Source organism: Rhipicephalus sanguineus, chromosome 6, assembly GCF_013339695.2.
Source record: "Rhipicephalus sanguineus isolate Rsan-2018 chromosome 6, BIME_Rsan_1.4, whole genome shotgun sequence".
NCBI lineage: Eukaryota > Metazoa > Arthropoda > Arachnida > Ixodida > Ixodidae > Rhipicephalus > Rhipicephalus sanguineus.
In genome coordinates, this window is record NC_051181.1 from 163049679 (window position 1) to 163070635 (window position 20957).

Genomic DNA, 20957 nt, shown 5'->3' on the forward strand with positions numbered 1-20957 from the left:
TCTGCAGTTTGGTGGCTGCACTCAAAAATGGATAATGATGTATAGCATGGTGCGCTACGACGGGAAATAGCGCATGGACAGCGTTCCCAGGATGAGACCGTGCACCTTACTTTTTGATAGAAAAAAGTGTGAGAGTGGCGACAGATACCAGACATATTCTCACGTGGCTTTGTTTATTCTTAATATACTTACCTATGTTTGTATAACTGGGTAATTATTTTAAATATTGTACTAATTCTCAATGATAAATATGTTGTTCGTTCCACGCCATGGAGTTCCCCGTAAGGTCCCCACACTCTAAGAAGAAAAAGAGTATATGTGACTTTTCGGAGAGTTCCGACTTGCCACGTATACGACTCTCTTTAAAGAGTCATGCTGACTCTCTCTTCGGGTGAGAGTCGCCGCGCTCTAGGAGAGTACCCTGACCCTCTAGGAAGAGTGGAAGGATTCTTATCTGAAGGATCACATTACCACTAATGAGACAGACGACTCTTGCCGGCAACCCTCCTACGGGGGTCAAATGACACACGCCGAAGCATCAAGCGACTCCACAACTATATTAAGTTACTCAACTGACCCATTCTCTACTTTTGAGCGGCTACTGTTGGCAAAAGTGAAGTGTTCATTTTAAGCAAGTCCAATAATACTTGCCGTCGTGCCCAGCGACTGAAAAAAAGAAATAGTTACATTTTAGCATCATTGTAATGAAACTCGTCAAAACAACACACCTTTTCCAGCAGAGCAATCAAGATAGCGCGAAAAGGTGGTCTGTGATTTCCAATTAAGCCGTTGAAGTATTCCTTATTTACATGCTTGTATGAATATAGCCAACTAAAATGTTTGACAGTGACGTGCATAGTGGCATATGGTGCAAAATAAACTGCAGAAATCGGCATCATGTTTCCATATTTATTTCTTATTATTATGAATAAATCAAAAAGTGGTGACGGCTGGAGGCATCAGACTTGTGACTTGCTATGTTGTCGCTCCTGTTCAGCGTGAGCAGCCATTAAAAATTGTATCTGAAAAGCAGAACGTGATATTACGATGAGCAAACGGAAAACACCGACATAATGAAGGCTCACAACAAAACAACAAATACAAACAGGCATGGTAAGGAACTAAGTTTTTTGACGTTATCGTGTAAAACACAACTTGCAACTTGCAACTTTCAAACACAACTTGCTTTTGTAACACGTCACTTTGCGACAAACTTGCTGTACTAGACGAGCCTCTTTTAAACAACAAACGATATTGGTTTAAGCTCCTTTGCGCGGGTGCCACTCACCTCTTTTCCTACGTCGTGTTGTCCAACCAAAGTAAATGCAGAACTGACTGCCTCGTTGACAGGGCGAACGCCGCTGTTGATATACCCATACTTCTTTTCTGAGAAATCGCTTCAAAGTTTGCTTTCAGAATAAGCCCGGCTTTGCGCCGACACATTCCGACGCCCAAGCGCATCTTCCGGCAGTCAGGGGTATGCCGTGAGCGGTTACTGACCGCCTGTCTTACAAACGCAAAGCATCCTTAAATACTCAGTAAACACATGCGAGTACGAGCGCCCGAACAACACCCAGCGCGCGCGGACGCCGTCTACGTCAAGATCAGACATGTCATATGCTGGAATTACCGCGCATAGCTCCCACAGTCACGTACACTCACTCGATTCTGTTATAACGTCAAAAGTCATCGCAGATGTAGGCAAACCACGAAAACAGAAACCAGAAACGAGGGAAAAGAGTGCACGGCGGCGGCCGCAACAACGCGCGCCGGCGAAAGCCTCGAGCTTTTTACGGGTGAGGCATGTCCAACTTAAGAGACTGCCGCGTACGCGCTGAAAACATCGTACAATATAAGCATCTTAAACTAACGTATTTAAGCCAACAAAAACCATTATATATAGCACGTCTAAGTGTTCTGTACATACTTTTTTTTTCACGTTCCCACGCGCGGAAGCAATCAATGTCGATGGAAATATTATTATGAAGTAGACTAAAGCTCATCACAAAACGACATCTTGCACCTTCAGCAGTGCAGACACAATGTGCAATCAGCTAACAATGACCCTTGATATTTGTTTGCATCGCTCATTTTATGGGAACTTGTACAGCAATGCACATAACGGTGTCAACTCGTTAACTGACAGTTTTATTTGGGCATCCGCAACGGCCCCGCGGACGGAGGCTGCTCTTGGAAATGGCTGGCAGCTTACTTCCGCGGAGCTGCTGCAGACGCCCAGCTAAAGCTGTACAATTAGTACCTACGAAAGCAGAACACACCGTTAACAGGCGCACGTTGTCCGTATCCGCAACTCCATGAATATTTCGCCCTCCAAGCGTCACTTCGAGTACGGAGCCTGGTGTCAACGCCACCGAGGATGCGCATGTTTGCTCGAACACAAACCTTCAAGACACGCAACCCGCGCAACCAACGCAACCACGCAACGCATTCCAATAGTCCGAGGAGACTGAGAGAGAAGGCAGAGGCGGCGCGCCATCCCAGCTCCGTCGGCGAGCGAGGCGAGCCACCGCGCCACGACGGCGCCGAACGGCACACGCGCGACATGTATGGCGTATACGACAGCGCCTTCATCACGGAAGCCAACCGAAACGTGTTTCAGGAGAGCCTAGTGACTCCTGCCGAAATGCTAACTCTCTTTTTTTGCTTCTACCTTCCAAAAGGAGTCAAATGGACACCCGAAGAGAGTCATGGTGCCGTGACCCTCTTTTGACTCTTTTTTTTCTTATAATGCAGAGTACGTAATAAATAAATAAATAAATAAATAAATAAATAAATAAATAAATAAATAAATAGCATTGGCTGGATATATTTCGGGGCAGAAGAGAGAATAAGGATATTTCGGGGAAGGCGGCTATAAGGGACGGCACCTATAGAGGGTGGCACACTGATAAAATCTTGAAGTGCTTTCTTGGGAGGTTACTACAGTATTGTGCTGACGGAAAGAAAGGTTGCAGGCATTTACGTACTACGTTGGAGAGACCTCTCCTTTGCATAGGTAGATTTCATCAAAGCAGGGAACTCCTGTTCCCGGCTTTAATGACGCCGCGTGCGTAGAATCTAAGTTGCTCACCAACCTCGGCGGCAGGAGGTTGCAGGTTCTGCATCCGTTTATCATCGTGAGCACAGCGCCAAGTCACACCACTTCAACCCCGGGGATTTCGGCATCGCTGCCACCAGTCTTCCAAATACGCGCATCGCTTCCAGCCCGTTAAGTTCGTTCTCAATGTCGTGCAAAAGTGGTACTTTTACATCAAAAACAGTACTGCAAGGTAGAAATACAAACGGAGACGAAACCTTGTGTGGGCTGCCCGTCGATAGTACTCTCAGATAAGCAGCTGGTTTTCCTGGGAAGCCATGATAGAAACCTAGAGCGTGCGCACAACTAACATTTATTTATTTTTTTGACACTACCAGAACAGCAATGTTCTGTTAGATACATAGATGTGGGCACGAGGGGGGCAGGAGTGGTGGCCGCCCCCTTCCCTAATCGTCTGAAGAGGGGCGCCAAGTCTTCCCCATTTACACAGTCTTACCCGTCTCGTCATTCTTTGAAGTGCAAGGTTTTGGCCATGCAGCTTTTTGATAATAATGGCGGCCAACGACCACTGATAATGCGTTACGAGAGTTGTTTAATACCCATCTTTATCCCCGGAAAGCCGGGTACAGAGGCAGGCCGTTGTGTTGACCACATAAATCGGGCGTTGAGATCTCCCCCCCCCCCCCCTCGCACTTCATCCCAATGGGGAACCCCGCGCACGCCTATGGTTGAATTGGCTCACATATCAGGCTCAGTTCGGGTTTCAACCTACGCGCATGCGTTGTTTGCCCCCAAGCTACACAGCTCGTTTTTTCTAACAAGCAGCGTATAGATTCACTTCGTCGGTGCGGTTTCATCTCTGTGTGTGTTACTACTTTGTAGCGCTGTTTTTAAAGCACAAGTACGGTATTCCAACTAGCCTCAACGCAAGCTTCAATCAAAAGTTTCATGCGCAAAGAATTTTTGTCTGTTGTTATTTGATCTCGGGAGATCCACTATTCTTTCACTTGGATATATCGTCCTAAATGCTTTCCGAAGCGTTTAGTTCATGCGAGGTCAGCAATTGTTCTGTCCTACCTTTATCTTCACGCGTATTTTCCACAAAAGACGGGGCAAACACCTGTAATCAGCAAGCGATAGCAGTTGGAGCCTTGCTCGGCGGCGCGGCACACGCCACCGTAAAAGTGCACATCTCTACATCTCTTCTGGAACGCTGCCAGTCTGCCACGGGTGAACAAGGCTCGCTCAACAAGGTTGGTGAATCCCTTGTTCTGTGATTGTAGCGAACGACTTTTGGTGCAGTGCACTTCGTAAACGAATTAATTGCTTATTATTGTTGTTCGCGCTGTGGCTAGTTTTGTACTGCTTGACCCTTGCAAGCTTGTCTTATGGGAACAATGCTCTTAAATTCCTATGTCAGCACACGAAACGCTAGCTTGGTTGATATAGCGCGTTACTCTGCCCATATGAAAGTCCCGGGCTCAACGCCAGCCGCAGCGGCCACATGTCGGTCGAGTCGAAATGCAAAAACGTCCGTGTGCATTGATTTCTGTACACACTAATGAATATTAAAAGAAACAAATGGTCCTAGAAGCAGTCAACATCAAAGCAGAATAATTGAGGCTGGTGCTCAAGCAAAGTATGCAACTTTATAGCAGGAAGGTGAAAGTAGCACTGAGTTAATTATTGCAAACGTAAGTACACTGATTTCAGAGCGGAAGTTGATGTGGGAAGCATGGTTTTAGAGAAGCAAGTAAGCTGTAATAAGTAACCAAACACCGCATATCGAAACAAAAAAAAAGTATAGAAGTGCCGAGCACAAGTGATCAAATTCATTTCGCTGAACTGTCAGATTTGGCTGTCGAACTTGGCAGAGAGGGAAAAAGTAAGCGATATTAGGAATTACACAGTCGGGGCCACCAACTGAGACAACACAGGGAGCAGCAACAACATGAAACAACGTCAAAAAGGCTGAAGAGTCAGTACAAAATGGGGGCACTACGAAATCAGGAAAAAAGAAACAATGCATAGCCACTGGAAATATGTACGCCACGAAACATAAACAGACTGACGTCACTGGCAATGTGAATGATACAGTAATAACATATGGGTCCGTATTTTGTGGTGATGTCTTGTGCTTGATTTTATTCAAGATCTTATCATCCGTCCTTCACTACCGGCTCATCCCGTTGATACCGTGGGCCGACCAGTGCGCTGGCCGCTGGCCAAGTGCGAAAAGCACGAACAGGCATTAGCATCGGAAAAGGGATTGCTACAAAAGTACGACCCAGGGTTCTTCTGGGCTTACCTGTTCAGTACCAGATGCAGCCACGTAGCTTTTACTGAAAGCTGTGACATGCAGGGTACAGGAGTTCAATGTATAATTGCGGAAGAGGTTAAAAAAAACTGTCGATGACATGTACCTAAAAAATGCAGCAGAAGAAGATGTAATAACATTAAGCAACAGCTAAAACCGCTTTAAAATAATTGTTTCGCTGGTTTTATGTGCCGAAACCACGATATGAATATGAGGCTGGATAGCTCCGGAAATTTCGACCACCTAGGTTTCGTTAACGCGCACTGACGGTCGCATTTCGCCTCCATTGAAATGCGATCGCCGCGGTCGGAATCGAACCCGCCACCTTCGGGTAAGAAACTGAACACCGTAACTACTGCACTACCGCGGCGTCTGAAAAATGTTTTGTAAAAGCTGTTCGAAAGACATGCTTATTCATTCTGGAGGTAACAATATGTCCGGAAACGTATTCATGTGTTGTCTGAAATCACTGCTTGAAAACCTGGGACGTCTTTTTTTTTGCTGTTGATTATCGTTCAAATACTTTCCTGTTGCAGGCAATATGGCTACACTTCGTCAACTCATATTCATTGCTGTTATGGTGGTGTGTCTTCTGGCCCTGGTTATGGCAGCTCCAGCCAAGAAATGTCCCAGCTACTGCAAGAAGGAATGCCTGAACCCAGTACTTTGCCCACCACAGTGTGAGGAGTGCATGATAAACTTGTTGGTCTGAAGGTGAGCTGGTGTGCCACTACGCAACTTTCGCTATGCCTTTGGCATCCCTCAAAAACAGCAGGCCTCACACGAAAAACCGACGTGCCAGCGAAGAAACAAATATTAATATTTGCGTGAACGGCGGCCAAGTCAACACGCATATGCACGTATACAAAGAATGTGAAGTTGGTGAAGCGAGTAGCGCAGCCCACGAACGCATGCGCGCACCAGTATAATCTCCGCGACGAAGCACGTGCGCAGCATCTACGACTGCAGAGACAAAACCAACCGCACTTTGATTTGTTTATTTTGTAGCTAAGCCAATGTCGCGACCCATAGCTGAAGGGCGTGTTTCTATACCCTTAAAATCTCACTAGCAACACTTTCTGTTTTGCGATCGCGAGGGCCTAAAACTCCCATATGGACAACTGCCTTCAACTGAAAAATTAGAAAAGTTAATTGACAGGGTTTTCTTAAATAGTCGTTTCAATGTAATTTTAGTTGCGGCAAAATTCTTGGGCCTCCACGCTGAGTTTGTGTGCGAAGACGACAGGTGCCTGACTGTCATAGCATTTTTTATTTTTTACGAAAAATATATATTGTCTGAAAACAAACACCTCATTATATACAGACACGCACCATGCACAGACTTCCCGATTGTGCCGCTAGAGGGTGCAACGTACCCGTTTCAGCTAGAGTTACTGTATATGCTACCTTTAGGTAGCAGAGTTGCGCATCTGTCTTCCAACGCCGCTAGCAACCATGCATTGCGGAGAAGCTGCCGCTTGGGCCAATTTTTTTATTTCTCGACGCCGCCGCTGCAGCGAACTGAATTAACACTAGCCATCGACAGCCAATGTTTATCGCCGGTCTTCGACACGCCAGACAGGTTAATCGGCGACACAGTAGGCATGTCGCCTGCGAAAACGAAGTGCGACTTCACCGCATAGCTGTGGTTGCTAGCCGGACCTATGCGCTACTCTGCTACCTAAAGGTAGCATATACAGTGACTCTAGTTTCAGCATTACTACATTGTTTCATTGCTACCGACATTGAGCGTGAGATGTGTCCTGCCAGATTTTTGTTAAACTAATAAATCAAACAATATGGCGAGATAGAGCAAAACACAGAAAGTTTACTCATTGTAATCGCCTACTGTGCACTCTGTGCAGTAGAAACTGGTTAAAATAGCGCAATAAGGAGCCTCATCATCTCTACAGGCATTTCATAAAGTTGTTCTCTCTCTCACACACACAAGATGAAACAGCGTAGCGAGGACATCAAAACGCGGGGTCGTATCGATTAGCAACGCGAACTGCCATGGCTTAATGAAGTGTCAGTACGGCCTTTGTTCGTGGATTCTCCTGCAATGATAAAAGCAAACTCCATATGTGCTCTGGTCTAAAGTAAGCTTGTGTCCAAGAAGCAGATTGAGCGAAACGGTAACAAAGTTCCAGTTTGCTTTGCTGTTCTAGGACTAAAGTTTGCGTGGTGGACATATTTTGTTTCCGAGAAAACGTCTGTATCGTTTCAGTAGCCACATATGGGGAAGAAGAGGGACGTGTAAGGACCTCGGCGATGGATTATCGTTTCGCCGGCACTTAACATTAATTTTCAACGCGACCGTGTCATCCTACCACAGTCTAACCTCGGTGTGGTCAACAGTGGTAATTATAACATAAAATGTCTGTTGGTCGTCATCTCAGTTTTACTTTTGCGCGATAACGCGAGCAACAATTTTATTTCGTTATTTTATGTGTATTCCGAATAATCTTGCCGCATAGGTCTTATGCAGTCGCTCGCAATCAATAGGAAGCCCAATGAAGCTCAAATGCCAATTTTATTGAGATAGTAATTATATGGACACTCTCGGTTGATTTTGCCGTTGCCGTCGCGCCCCAGATATGTATATGTATGTATGTATGTATATCAACAAGGCACAAAGAAAAAAGAAGCAGAAGAAAAAAATCTGTAGTACCCGACCGCGGATTTGAACCAGCAACCCCTCGCTTCCCAGCGCGCTGTGTTAGGCAACTCAACCAAACGTCATGTATGCGCCGGCGAAATAACGGCGAGCTATGTATATACACGATTTACCGCTAGTGGTAAGCAAATCTCGGAGGAGCGTGAGTGTGTTTTCTGTCACGCAACGCTCCTAATTTTCTTTCAATTTGAAAACTGCCGTTGAGACGCGCACGACAGTGTCCCTTTTCTGTACCCACTCATAATGTGGAAGACAAAAAAAAAAACAAAGAACACCGGGCACACAGCAGGCCCGCGAGGCGGCGGTGAGGCAAGGCCTCGACGTCCCCTCGTGGGAGACCTAAAGCCCAGTCGGCGAAAGCTCTGCCGGACCATCAATAAAGTTGTTACCAACCAACCAACCGGGCACACATTGCATCAGACGCCCCCGTGTGGCAGAAGACGCAGGGGGTCACTCCACGCGCCGCAGTTTAAAAGAAAAAGAAATATCTATGAGCGTCTGATTCTCCAATGTTGACACTTGCAGACGCGGCGCTCCTAATTTTCTTTCAATTCGAAAACAGCCCTTGAGACGCGCACGGCAAAGTGGCCGTTTTCTGTACCCACTCGTGATGTGGAAGGAAAAAAACAGAGAACACCGGGTACATCTGGCATCAGACGCCCCCGTGTGGCAGAAGACGCAGGGGGTCACTCCACGCACCGTATTTTAAAAGAAAAACACATGGCTGATCCCTCTGTCATAGGAATCGGTATAACACGAAAGTGAAACGTGTCTTCACAGTAGTGATGCAGAACTATCGATGGTACTATCGATACTATCGATAGCTGAGTCACTATCGAACTATCGATGGTGAAAAATACTATCGATAGCGCTATCGATAGTAAAAAATTCAATGGTACTATCGATAGCATAAAATCAACAGCGCGGACTCACTGCAGAATAAACTTGGTTTTCCGCGCGCGTGGTACATAGTGGAGCCCGAGGAGCAGGCTGAAGGGCAAGAAAGTTGACATCATTGCGTTCTTCACCAGAGTGCCTTGCTGAGACATGATCATAAAGTCAAACTGTTCAGCTGTAGCGGAAAGGAAGGCGTTACATGTGGTGGAACTGCGCGGCTTCAAATTGATATTGCCTTTTAGGATTTCAAAATAAAAAAATACCAAGTTAATTGTAAGGTGTAACTGGTTGCTTTTGGATACGAATTTATTGGTGGACATATTCCGCCATTTTGACTGCGGAAATAATTAATTTCTCTGCCAAAAATTGCTCATAAATTAAGCGAAGCTGGTAGTAGGCTATCGGAAATATTTTGGCAATATGGCCGGCCAGCAACCGCGTCATTATTCAGACCAGTATCGATAGTATTGTCACGTGGTTGTGACGGTGAAGAATGCTGCAGCAAGAATACGAAATACGGAGGTCTTTATTTGGGCGAACTTAGGTCCAGAAAATCAAAACTCAAAATACAAGCGATACATGCTGCGCACTGACAGCAGCGGGAGCGGTCGTCAGCTGTTGAGTAATCTGATCATCGGTCGAACGCGTCGTCCTTTATACATCAATAATCAAACCTTCCAGCGTTATCGCTGGTGCTCGCGTAAGCTCTCGAATAAACTTGACTATTCGCGTCTGGCGCGTAATCTTAATAGAATGATGTCAAACAATTGTGAAGCTTCTCACACATTACGGCGCGGTCTGTGTCAAACGTTGCTAACAGTCTTTGTGGGTGAAACCCGAATACGTCAAAACAAAGCAATAAACACGCGTGGCAGTAATATAGTAATATCGCTATAGTAATATTAACGATGGTACTACCGATTGCACTATCGATACTTCGTCGATAATAGCACTATCGATAGTTTGTTTACACTATCGACAGTTTCAAAAAAACTATCGATACTATCGATAGTCAATTTACCGATAGTTCTGCATCACTACTTCACAGACGTAGTTGAGCGTTTGTTGTGCATTGTTTCGCCCCAAGCGCGAAGGAATGAACGCTACAATATGAAAATGTAATCTTACGCGAAGAACGGCAAGCCGCTCGAAACTTGCAATGCGCTGCTCCAGCAGAAAAGACGCGCGGAACGAACATACACAGGATGAGCGCGAACTGTCACAGTTGTAAGTTATTTCTGTGTGAGCAGCGCGCTCCTTTCGCAAAAGCGGCCGCTGCAGCGAGCGAGGTAACCTTCGTGCTCTCAACGGAAACTTGCAGGCAGAGCGCAAGACGTACAAGTCACCGAGATCACGAGATAAGCGCCCGCACGAGTGACCACGCCCTGTCGAGGCGTGTGCTAATCCGCGTTTGGGACGACTTTTAAAGCGCGCTCTTCGAGCCCTTTGCGCCATCTCGCTAGTGATGACGAAAACACGCTGTACCGCCGATCTCTGAGTACTGCCACAGGCAAATGATGCACATAAATAGCTCGCCGTTAGCATAGCAGAGAATATGCCGTCTGTGGCGGAGTCGTTTCGCGCTGCGCGCTGGCGATCGAGAGGTCGTAAGTTCGCCTCCCAGTGACGGAACTTTTTCTTATAGTTTTTTCTTTGCCATATGTTAGTCTTTATATTTTACAACGTCATATCCGTGACGGAAATGCGTCAGTGGAGCCGTGGTGGACCCCGGCATAAAACACTTTCGTGTTAGAAGAAATATCTAAGAGCGTCTGATTCTCCATTGTCGACACTTGCAGCGCGTTGCCCAAGCACATAGATTTAACTGTGACACTCGTTAGTTCACGCTTGCCCTGTGCCTGCCTGTGCGTTGTTCGCGGACGTCCTTCTTTGTGCTTCAGCGACGCGCTGCAAGTATCGAGCTGCTTCTAGTTCTTCGTGTGAAATTTCAATTTCTTGCTATCGCATTCATTGCTTCGCCCTTGCGGCGAAACTGTGACTTTTTTATTATGTCTCTCTTTAGCGTTCTTTAATCCGTTACATATGAACTCATTTTCAGAGGTGATGAGCGACTTCAGGCACTCATGGAAGTCAACAGGCAGTTCACCGCGAACGAAGACGGCGATTCTTTTGTATCCCAATAAACTGGACAAATTCGAGCTCTGACAATATTGCAAATGTTCCCACAGTAAACAACTACGTAACATTTGTACTCGCGATAAACAGACGTCGTAATTACTTCCAAAATAATCTAATTCATATGGAGTGCTCTTACTAGGAATGTTCAATTGAAAAGGTACGAAACGACACTGTGAGAATAAATGAAGAACTTATTCGAAGTATACACTATGTGCCTGATCACAACGACCCCATTCATGAACGACCCGAAAGATTTCTTGTTCCCAGAATTCCTGTGGCCGTGACAAGACCCAGTCCTTCACAGCTTCCTTGAGTTCGTCGTTCTAGTTGAAGCGCTTCCATTTCAGGTTTTTTTTTTAGAGGACCAAATACGTGGAAATCGCAGGCGATGAATGGTGGCCGGTTTAACACCTTCCGCTGTCAGAAATCGTTTAACGCCCCGCTACTCCTCAATCGTCGAATTTTGCAATGTGAACGCCATCCTGTCCTCACACGTACTGCCGCGTCAATTGAACGGCGCTCATTATAAAAGCCTCTGCTCTCAACTGAGCATGCGGGTGCCCCCGCATGCTCCGATCCACGCCAGAGACTCCAATCGCTTCCATAGATGCCTCTCTACGTTCTCCCATAGCGGCATATGGCATCTATGTAAGCGGCCATGTTGTTACGACGTTCCGTACCTATCCGTACCGTATTCATTGCTTTGATTTTTGTGTTTGACGTATTAAAAACCTGCGCTGCATATCGGTAGGCATTAAGTTATTGGCTTTATTTTTATAGGTTTTTTATAGGTTTGTGGTATATTCTCATTCTGCTTATTTCGTTTTAAAAAGAGCTCTGCGTGTCACGTACGCTACACGCAGCGAGCGGGTCTCTGCAATGTAGGAGTTATATTTTCCTATTGTTGGCACAGATGGCTCTATGTGGTGTTGTTATACCCTTATATATTGTTCCTTCTGTCGTGTATTACAGGAAAGTAGCATGACATCTGTTCTTGATCAGTTATTAAGCTATAGCAGTGCACAATTTACATATTCGTCTGCATAGCTATAGTAAACGACAGGAATGGGGGTAGACCAAGTGGCATTTTTTAGGGGCGAAGCTCCTTAAGGCGGCACCCGTTCGTCCCTCGCAGTCATCGTCGTCGTAGTAGTAGTAGTAGTCGTAGTCCGTAACAAGTCTTACGCTTTGACCTCCAAGGTGGTGCCGGTGGGAGATTTTTCCTGTGCGTTGTTGAACAATAAAAAATTCGCAGCGTGCGCGTTAACTAAAAGCCGAATTCTTCTGTCTCTCATTCCCCATTAGCAGCCATTGGCATGTTCCAGTAGGAAACGTTAGTAGAAGTAGAAGTGTAAGTGTTAGCTAAAAGCCGACTTCTTCTGTCTCTCATTCCCATTAGCAGCCATTGTTTAACTCCAAGGTAGTGCCTGGTGAGATTTCTCCTGTGCGTGATTAAACAATAAAAATTTTGTTCAAAACGCCGTTGATTGATGAAATAAACCAACGAAAGACGCCAGATGTTTTCTAAAAGCAAAACGAAAGAACGCCAGATGTTTTTAAGGAGGAGGAGGAGGAGAAGAAAAACGGAAAGACAGGGAGGTTAGCCAGTTCTCAGACCGGCTGGCTACCCTGTGCTGGGGAAAGGGGAAGGGGGAGTGAAAGATGATAGAAAAGGGATGTTATAAAAAGAAAAAAAAGAACAATAGTGCGATAAACGACACTGCTTAAAGTCTGTCTATGAGATTAGTTTTGCGCAAAAAGCGCAATAACGCTTTCAAAGCTTTCCGTGCCGAGGATGGTTTCGGCCAGTGTCCTAAGATCTTTTCCTCCGACAGTGGACGATTGTCAAGTCTATTTAATGCTGCGGACAGTTCTTCTCTTTGTGCACTGAAGCGAGGACACTCACAGAGAAGATGGGCGATTGTCTCCTCGCAGCTACAGTTATCACATGACGGGCTGCTGGCCATTCCAATTCGGAATGAGTAGGCCTTCGTGAAGGCCACCCCGAGCCACAGGCGGCACAGGAGCGTCTCCTCAGCTCTAGTTATTCCCGACGGAAGACGGAGCTGTAGATTCGGGTCCAAGTTGTGAAGACGGGCGTTGGTAAATTCCGTCGAGTTCCACTGTGCCAGTGTCAGTTCACGTGCATGGGAACGAAGCCTTGTTGCGGCGTCCGTTCTTGACAGCGGTATAGATGCACAATGGAGAGCATCATGGGCAGATCGGGCTGCCTCATCAGCACGGTCATTTCCGTAGATACCGCAATGGCCCGGTATCCACTGATAGATTAGGCTGTGGCAAAACGAAAAGACGCCAGCTGCTTAACTAAAGACGCCAGATGTTTTCTAAAGCAATGGTTTTCTAAACAATGAAAATTCACAGCGTACATGTAAAATTAAAGTGAGCTGCAAGTCGTCATAACTCATCGAACCTTTAGTATAAACGCGCCCTATCTAACGTCAGTGATGATGTACTGGGCAGAATTCACGGAAGATTCACGGTTTACCGATGAACCTCCGCAGCTTCGCCCACTCATCATCATTCACTCCGTGGATATGCTGTGATTTTTTTGTCAGGCGCAACAATGGGAAGCCAAGAAACAATGAAGTTAAGGAAGGCGTATAGAAGAAGCTATTTGTAGCTTTTTAAATCAAGCGTAAAATTATTATATGAACGGGAAATGAAAGTTGATGAGAAAAAGAAAGACTTGCCATCGGTGGTAGCCAACGACCGGTGGTAGCCATCACTTCGAAAGTTCGTGAGTTCGACTCCCACTAGTTGTCTCGTTGTACACTTTCACTTCTCTTTATTCCATAATTGACACATTTCAATTAAATCTGCAAGCAAGTTTCCCCATGCTTTCCTTAGCTTCATTTTCTGTTGGTTTCGTACAGCTATAATGACGTGTGTTATTTGTAAATACTGCAACCCAAGACACACAAGACACGTCGTATCGTAATCTTTGTGCTCGCCGCAACTCGTCACAATCAGAAACGGCGACAAGACGTACTGCGTCGTATGTTTCATCGGCTTCACTTTCACAATCTTGGCGTTAGGAAATTGCACGTACGCGACTTATCGTTCTCTTTTCTTCAGGGGTTCTGTTATTCACGCGGTTGTTGTTTGAAGAGACATGACTACCAACAAAATAAAAAAAAGAAACAACAGATTGTAAAGTATGTGCGATGTTCACAATACCGCTGGCCTGACATTATGACGGTCAGATGTATCACCTAGTGTTTTTGCGATAGATTGGCGCGAGCGTGACACACTATTCGCGAAGACTTCCATTACTTCTACGGCTGGGTAACGTAACTTGGAACGTGTATAAACATACTATAATATTGATTCCACTGTTTCACTTTACTGTTATCTCATTAACAATCGCATTCATGCATCCTGCAGTAGCTTTAATAAGTTATTTCAGCTAAAAGAAATAATAGCGGAAAACTCGAACCACCTCTCTCCGTACATCGACCTGCCGTCCCGGCCTGCGGTGTTGGCGCATGGTATTTGTTTATGGAGTTGGTTCTGGCCACTACGGCCACATATAGATGGGTGCCAAATGCGTAAGAAGTGCTCGTGAGCTTAGATTTTTACATTTTGACACACATTAGGGCACGCGAGGTAGCAAAAATTATCCGGAATCCGCCGCAACAGTGTGCCTTAAATATATGCCATGATATTGTAACGCAAAACCGCAGGATTCACTTATATTTTAAAATTTCTCCTGATCTATGTACGCTCTAACTACTAAGACACGGGTGCCAGGTCACGTCCAGGCCTACGCTTAATTCTGAATGCATTGTGCAAAGAGTTTCGAGTCGGAGACGATGCGTGTCGGTGCCGATGTGGCATACAAGCAGAGAGTTTATTTAGTGGGAGTCAGCTGCGCGAAAGATCGGGCCAATTGTGCTCTCTTTGATCCAGTTTGACACACGCAGTTCTCGTGTCAGTCTTCGTAATATTCAGCATTTGTCGTACTTTGATATGAGAACGAGACGGGTTTCCGAATAAGCATGAACAGCTTCCGCCAACACCGTCATTTAATTTTCTTTTTTTTTTGTCGCGCAGTAATTGCGTCTACCTATACGAGCATTACAAAGAAGTCGCAAAGAAAAAAACCGCAGCTTAACTGTGAGTACTCTTAGTGTAGAGAGCTTCAATTATTTTGATAATCTGAGGTTTTTCGGTGCGGCCAAATTTCGACATGCGAGTGATTTCTCATCAGGCCTTCGTAGATATGCGCCCGCCGCATCCAGAGACCAGAACCGCATTCCTGAAGTTGTCATCACGACGTAACTGGGGCACTTTACTTGCGCAACTAGTGCTTATAAGTTGTGGTCAGGCATGCGTATGAAAAACGTTTCATTGTTCACAGGGCGAGAGAGTTCTGAAACTGCTGCTTACCTCAATGTCCCCATTTTAAGTTGTTTGCGATGAAGAACTAGAAAAGGTGACAGACTCTTCATTCACCATTCAGTCAATTCATCATGGTATAATTTAATGCGATGCCCGAGGTTGTGGTACTTAAACTTTTTACACAAGCTGTACTGCATTCAAATAATTCGTAAGCGCTCGAATCACACAAAAACAAAGTGATTCACATCCTATCCTAATATTTCTATGGGGTCGTCGGAGAGACAAAATGAAAGACACGCAATCTGTGATTTACAGCAGTGCCTAGAGCTGTCGTACTCTTTATTCACAACATATTTCACAAAGGGTTGCGGTAGGTGTGCTTAAGTTTGTTTTTACTTTTCGTAAAAAAATAGCCTCGAAATTAAAACTATCTTCGCCGACATTGCCACATGCGACGAAGGTGACTGTGAGAAGACAAAGCACTCTCCCCTATAGAAAGAAATGATAGAGCACTACGACTTAGCCATTCACAGCACTCGCATCCTTATGGCTGCACTTGACGCGGTCACGACAGCAAACATTGACAAGGCAGCTGAACCGTGAGTTAAATTACAGGTGCATAGGACATGCACGAACAGAACATTTAGGACCCTGTTTCTGGCAATGAAACGCTTGCACGTGATGTTGATCTGCTTAGAGGCAGGACGTCTGCATCGTGCGCTTCGAATGAGGTGCGTTGATTTCTCTTCATCTTACGTAGATGCCAGCACCGCTAGTTCTTCTCACGTCATTGATTAAGGGTGACTCGTGGCTTGGTACACGCAAATTTGCGGTTCAGAGTCTCATACAGAACTAATTATAAGACTCGATTACTTCGTACATAACTGATACATGCGCGTCGATACGAAAAAGTTGTCACGACGTCGCAAGAGCAGATCGCTCATGATTCCCCTAAATTGTCGACTTTTCTCAGACGTGCTTGACGTTTTTGTACATTGCCTACATTTTTTTTTCAATAAACTTAAGCTTTACAGAACACTGTGATGGGATGAGACGAAGGGTAATAAATATTATAATAACTACCGGTCAGCTAACAAATAGTTTACGTCAAGCTAAGGCAGTTAATTTTTGGAACTGATAGCATGCATTTTTGTGGGCGAATTCCTGCTCTGACTGCCAATAAAGTTGTTACCTATTTCTGAAAAAAAATTGCGACCTTGAAAATATACTCCATAAGAATGTACATTTCTGAGAATTGAAAAAAAAAAAATGCACGTTATTACCACATCGTTCCAGAGTGCTACACAGGTACAGACTTACGAACCGAAGCATGTCCCCCCTGAGTGTAAACAACATTGCAACTCGAGTTGCTTGCGTTGAACCGCACGTAACATCGCTCTGCGTGCATTGAAATGTACAAAACACCCTGCCTCCTTGTTTGGTGCACAGTCGCTGGAATGCACCTCACGCTCTGAATCAGCCAGAGAGTTGCCAGCTTAATCTATACTGGCACCTAAGCGCACACTCAGGCACGAATGTGGGTTCTCTGGAAAAGAAAACACTCACACATATACGCACACACAATTCTATGCGACACCGTGGTGCTGGCTGCCGTAGGTAGAAAGAAATTCCGACAAGTGTTCGCAAATTCCCCTCTCAGTGGGAAACGAAGTCAACGTCTCAAGCACCACAATGAGAAACATCGTCGCCGAGTTCTGTACAAATGGAGGTTGATCACATGGCTTCACCGACGGTGTCCGACGCTAGCTACTTCGACGGTCGCTTTCACCGAAGGCCCCGAGATTTAGGAGACCATCCTTCGTGCACCTTGAAACGAGGCTAGCCCTGCTCCTTATACGTTATAACAGGTCGCTCCACTGCTGGTCAAGTTCTAGCACGGCAAAGTTCGCTCAGCGCTCAACGTGCACGCCACAGTTTCTAGTCTTTGCGCCAGCTGGAGCTCCTGGCACGCCTCGTCGTCTTCGAGTGCCTCCAGTATCTAGAAAGATAAAAGTAAAAAAAGTTTACGTGTAATGCAAGCTGTTGCAAACGAACAAAGCGGCTGCACTTTCGGCCACGCAACATTTTACTAGTTGAGGAATTTGTGAAAAGAGTGATTAAGACCAAGATATTACTGTTCTACGTTGCATTTCATGTTGTGTTCATCAAGTGGCATCATAAATTATGGCCCTAAATGACAACGTATGTTCTTGTTGCAAACATGCGGCTTAATGTTCACGCCTGCCGTACTTATAACATACTAAGAAAACGTATGACGATGAAAGACTGCTTCGGGAGTAACGTATTCTTTTTGCAAGTGTGCTCTGGCACATTACGCTATACGTTTGCTATGTGGGCAGCGTGACCCAGCCGGAGGACCAAGAAAATCTTCGGTCCCATTCAGGATCGAACCCAGGCAGTTTGCGTGGCGAACAGGTGTCCTACCACAAAGCCACGATGTTAACTGCAACTGCTTCGGAAAGAAACACTATATAACTGCCATGTAGTGGAAGGAGTCTCCTTAACGTATTTAATGTTGCATGGCAGAAGTGCACAATCGCGCAAGGCGATGCTTAACTGCATCAACTGTTGCAGTGCGATTTTCGTGAGTGAAAAAATTTGAAGTACACAGGCACGTGAAGACCAACTTCACATCTTTCGCACTCCCATTGGCTCTCGGACTTCTTGCCGTGTGCCTTGCAAACTAAGCACAGCCTCGAGGGATCCTTCTTTATTTTGTTCGGCAGGTGTCACGACGAAAATGAGCCCATTCGGCGATTTGTAGGCGCGTTGGCGAGGCCATCAAGCTACGTTTTTTGCGCGACGCCATGCTTCGAAAAAGCCGGTATAGTGCACCCATCGCCGCTAAAAACCATAAGAACACACACACACTCACAAAATTACAAACAGCTCCGAAATGGGCAACTATGTCCATCTAGCGGAAAACGTATCAAACAGCAAACATCATGGCCTCCGAGATGGCGGGAGTGCCCCGCGCCTGCCATCTTGGAGGCCATGCGACTACAGCAGAGCCCTTGCTCATCGATGAGTGCCGGCGGGACATTCATGTCAAGTAGTCGCTCTCATGTCAGGGTTGTCTTGGCGACGCTGACGCTTGCGCTCCGCTTCTCGAGCTCGAAGTTCTGCGTCATTTTGGCGTCGTTGACGCCTGTCATCGGTTTCCCGCGCTCATAATTGGGGGCCCATATCACGGCGACGACGCTTCATTTCAGCTTTCCTGGCTCTCAGCAAGGCATCTTCATGGTGTTGTTGCCGTTTGACCTCCGCCTTCCTGGCCTTACGACGTCGCGCGCGCGCGCGCGTGTGTGTGTGTGTGTGTCTGTGTGCGGGTGCGTGTGTGTGTGTGTAACAAGGCACATTAATAAGTAGGCGCTTAGTGGTTGAAGTGCGCGCTAGGTGCCGGATTTCGCTATCGCATTCAACTCCTAAAGGCGAAGCTTAAGGGTCCCCCAATTTTTATTTCTTTCACACATGTGGTTAATAAACACAAGAAAGAACACATTGCGCTTACATGTCGTGACAGGGTGTCTTTTGATTACCCCCTTCAAAAATTGCCCTTCCTTATCCTGCAAAACAATAGAGGTCTGGCTGACGCACGCACTTTGGTTCACATTGTGACTGACCAGTCGTCAGTCAGCGCTTGTGTGTGTCCGTTTCTCTTTGTCCTCCTTCCGGGTCGCGCTGCCCACATAGCAAAAGTATGTTCAATTACGAACTCGCTCAGCTTGCCGTTTTAAAACTCTATACTTGCCAACGTATGCGCCAACATCCATCTATTATAGCTCAATGTTTCACTTCACACAAACCATTTCCTTTCTTCCTAAACGTATTAGATAGATAGATAGATAGATAGATAGATAGATAGATAGATAGATAGATAGATAGATAGATAGATAGATAGATAGATAGATAGATAGATAGATAGATAGATAGACAGACAGACAGACAGACAGACAGACAGACAGACAGACAGACAGACAGACAGACAGACAGACAGACAGACAGACAGACAGATAGACTAGATAGATAGATAGATAGATAGATAGATAGATAGATAGATAGATAGATAGATAGATAGATAGATAGATAGATAGATAGATAGATAGATAGATAGATAGATAGATAGATAGATAGAATAGATAGATAGATAGATAGATAGATAGATAGATAGATAGATAGATAGATAGATAGATAGATAGATAGATAGATAGATAGATAGATAGATAGATAGATAGATAGATAGATAGATAGATAGATAGATAGATAGATAGATAGATAGATAGATAGATAGATAGATAGATAGATAGATAGATAGATAGATAGATAGATAGATAGATAGATAGATAGATAGATAGATAGATAGATAGATAGATAGATAGATAGGGGCATTGCCCAGTTGGCAACGATGCACATGGGATTGGTGGGAGTGAGTGTCACAATTCAGACACACTGTGCCTTACTCAGCGCACGTTCTTAATAGAAGCTGATATTCTCTTCCTTTCACTTTTCTCTTTTGTTTGGTTAGTGCTCTGTTAGGCGACTTACCTGCTCGGAGTACTTCGTTACATAAATATACAATTCTTTCAAGGCATTCAGTACATCCACTTCTCCTGCATGAGCCTGTATACGAAAGAAAGAAAAGTTATGAGTGAATGCTTGTAAACACTACCACATACACGAAATGTGCATGGGTGTCACGTGGAGGTATGAACGCTTACCACCGACAACGCATGCATGGCAGCTCGCATCTCCTGGTCAGAAACTTGAGGCAAGGCCGCGACATCCTGGTAGAACTTGCACACAAGTCTTCTGTAACTTGGAATATCTCTTGCAAATAATAATTTGTTGGAGGGAGAATCCTGAAGTAAGGCAAATAGTCAATGTTGAACATGTTTCTGTTAGACTTTAAAATCAGTACGACTGAATGCATTTGTTAAAAATGTTGTTTTAGAAAGAGCTGGATTCTGCGAGTACAATGTTACTAGTGACCTGCCAGAGTAGTTGCTGCTGGTGCAATAACACTGCGAATGATACAATGCTGTATAGCCAAGGTGAACAAGGAGAATTAATTGCACTTATGAAGCACTGTTTATTTCTTTCCGAGCCACATTATACAAAGAAATATTTGTGCTTCATAACACAGATATTCACGTTTTTCGCATGGCGTCAGTTCCGTAATTTTTACATTTGCTCAGATATATTGCCGCATAAAACAGAAGATTATTAGCAAGAATTTGTGTTTCCAAATATTCAAGCAGAAAAATTAAGGTCTGGTACCTTTCCAAGTCTGTGTTCTGTCGTTGAACAGGCGTCCATGAATGTCTGTGCAATTACTGAAAGACAAGCGTCCAAAATCGGTGTCTTGTCGATGTCAAAAATGAAGTCAGGGTTCTTGACTAGGTTCACCCAGAATCGCAGAGGCAAGCTGAAAAACGAGAAAAAAGGCAACACTTACATTACAGTGATCTTAATATTTGCATAGCGCA

General features: G+C 45.1%; 1 protein-coding gene and 1 long non-coding RNA gene across 2 annotated transcripts in view; one reads left to right on the forward strand and one right to left on the reverse strand.

Annotated features, from left to right (window-relative positions):
* Positions 1–4196: 4196 nt before the first annotated feature.
* Positions 4197–20957, forward strand: part of LOC119396964 (uncharacterized) — a 39419-nt gene continuing 22658 nt past the window's right edge. Inside the window, exons 1-2 of the long non-coding RNA XR_005184512.2 lie at positions 4197–4311; positions 5912–6089. This is a non-coding gene — a long non-coding RNA (uncharacterized LOC119396964). The remainder of the gene's footprint in view (positions 4312–5911; positions 6090–20957) is intronic.
* Positions 15754–20957, reverse strand: part of LOC119396963 (plexin-B) — a 203955-nt gene continuing 198751 nt past the window's right edge. Inside the window, exons 35-38 of the mRNA XM_049417291.1 lie at positions 20749–20896; positions 20190–20330; positions 20017–20091; positions 15754–17449 (exon numbers count right to left, since the gene is read on the reverse strand). Of these exons, the coding sequence (XP_049273248.1) occupies positions 17342–17449; positions 20017–20091; positions 20190–20330; positions 20749–20896 (472 nt within the window). The 3' untranslated portion in view covers positions 15754–17341. The remainder of the gene's footprint in view (positions 17450–20016; positions 20092–20189; positions 20331–20748; positions 20897–20957) is intronic.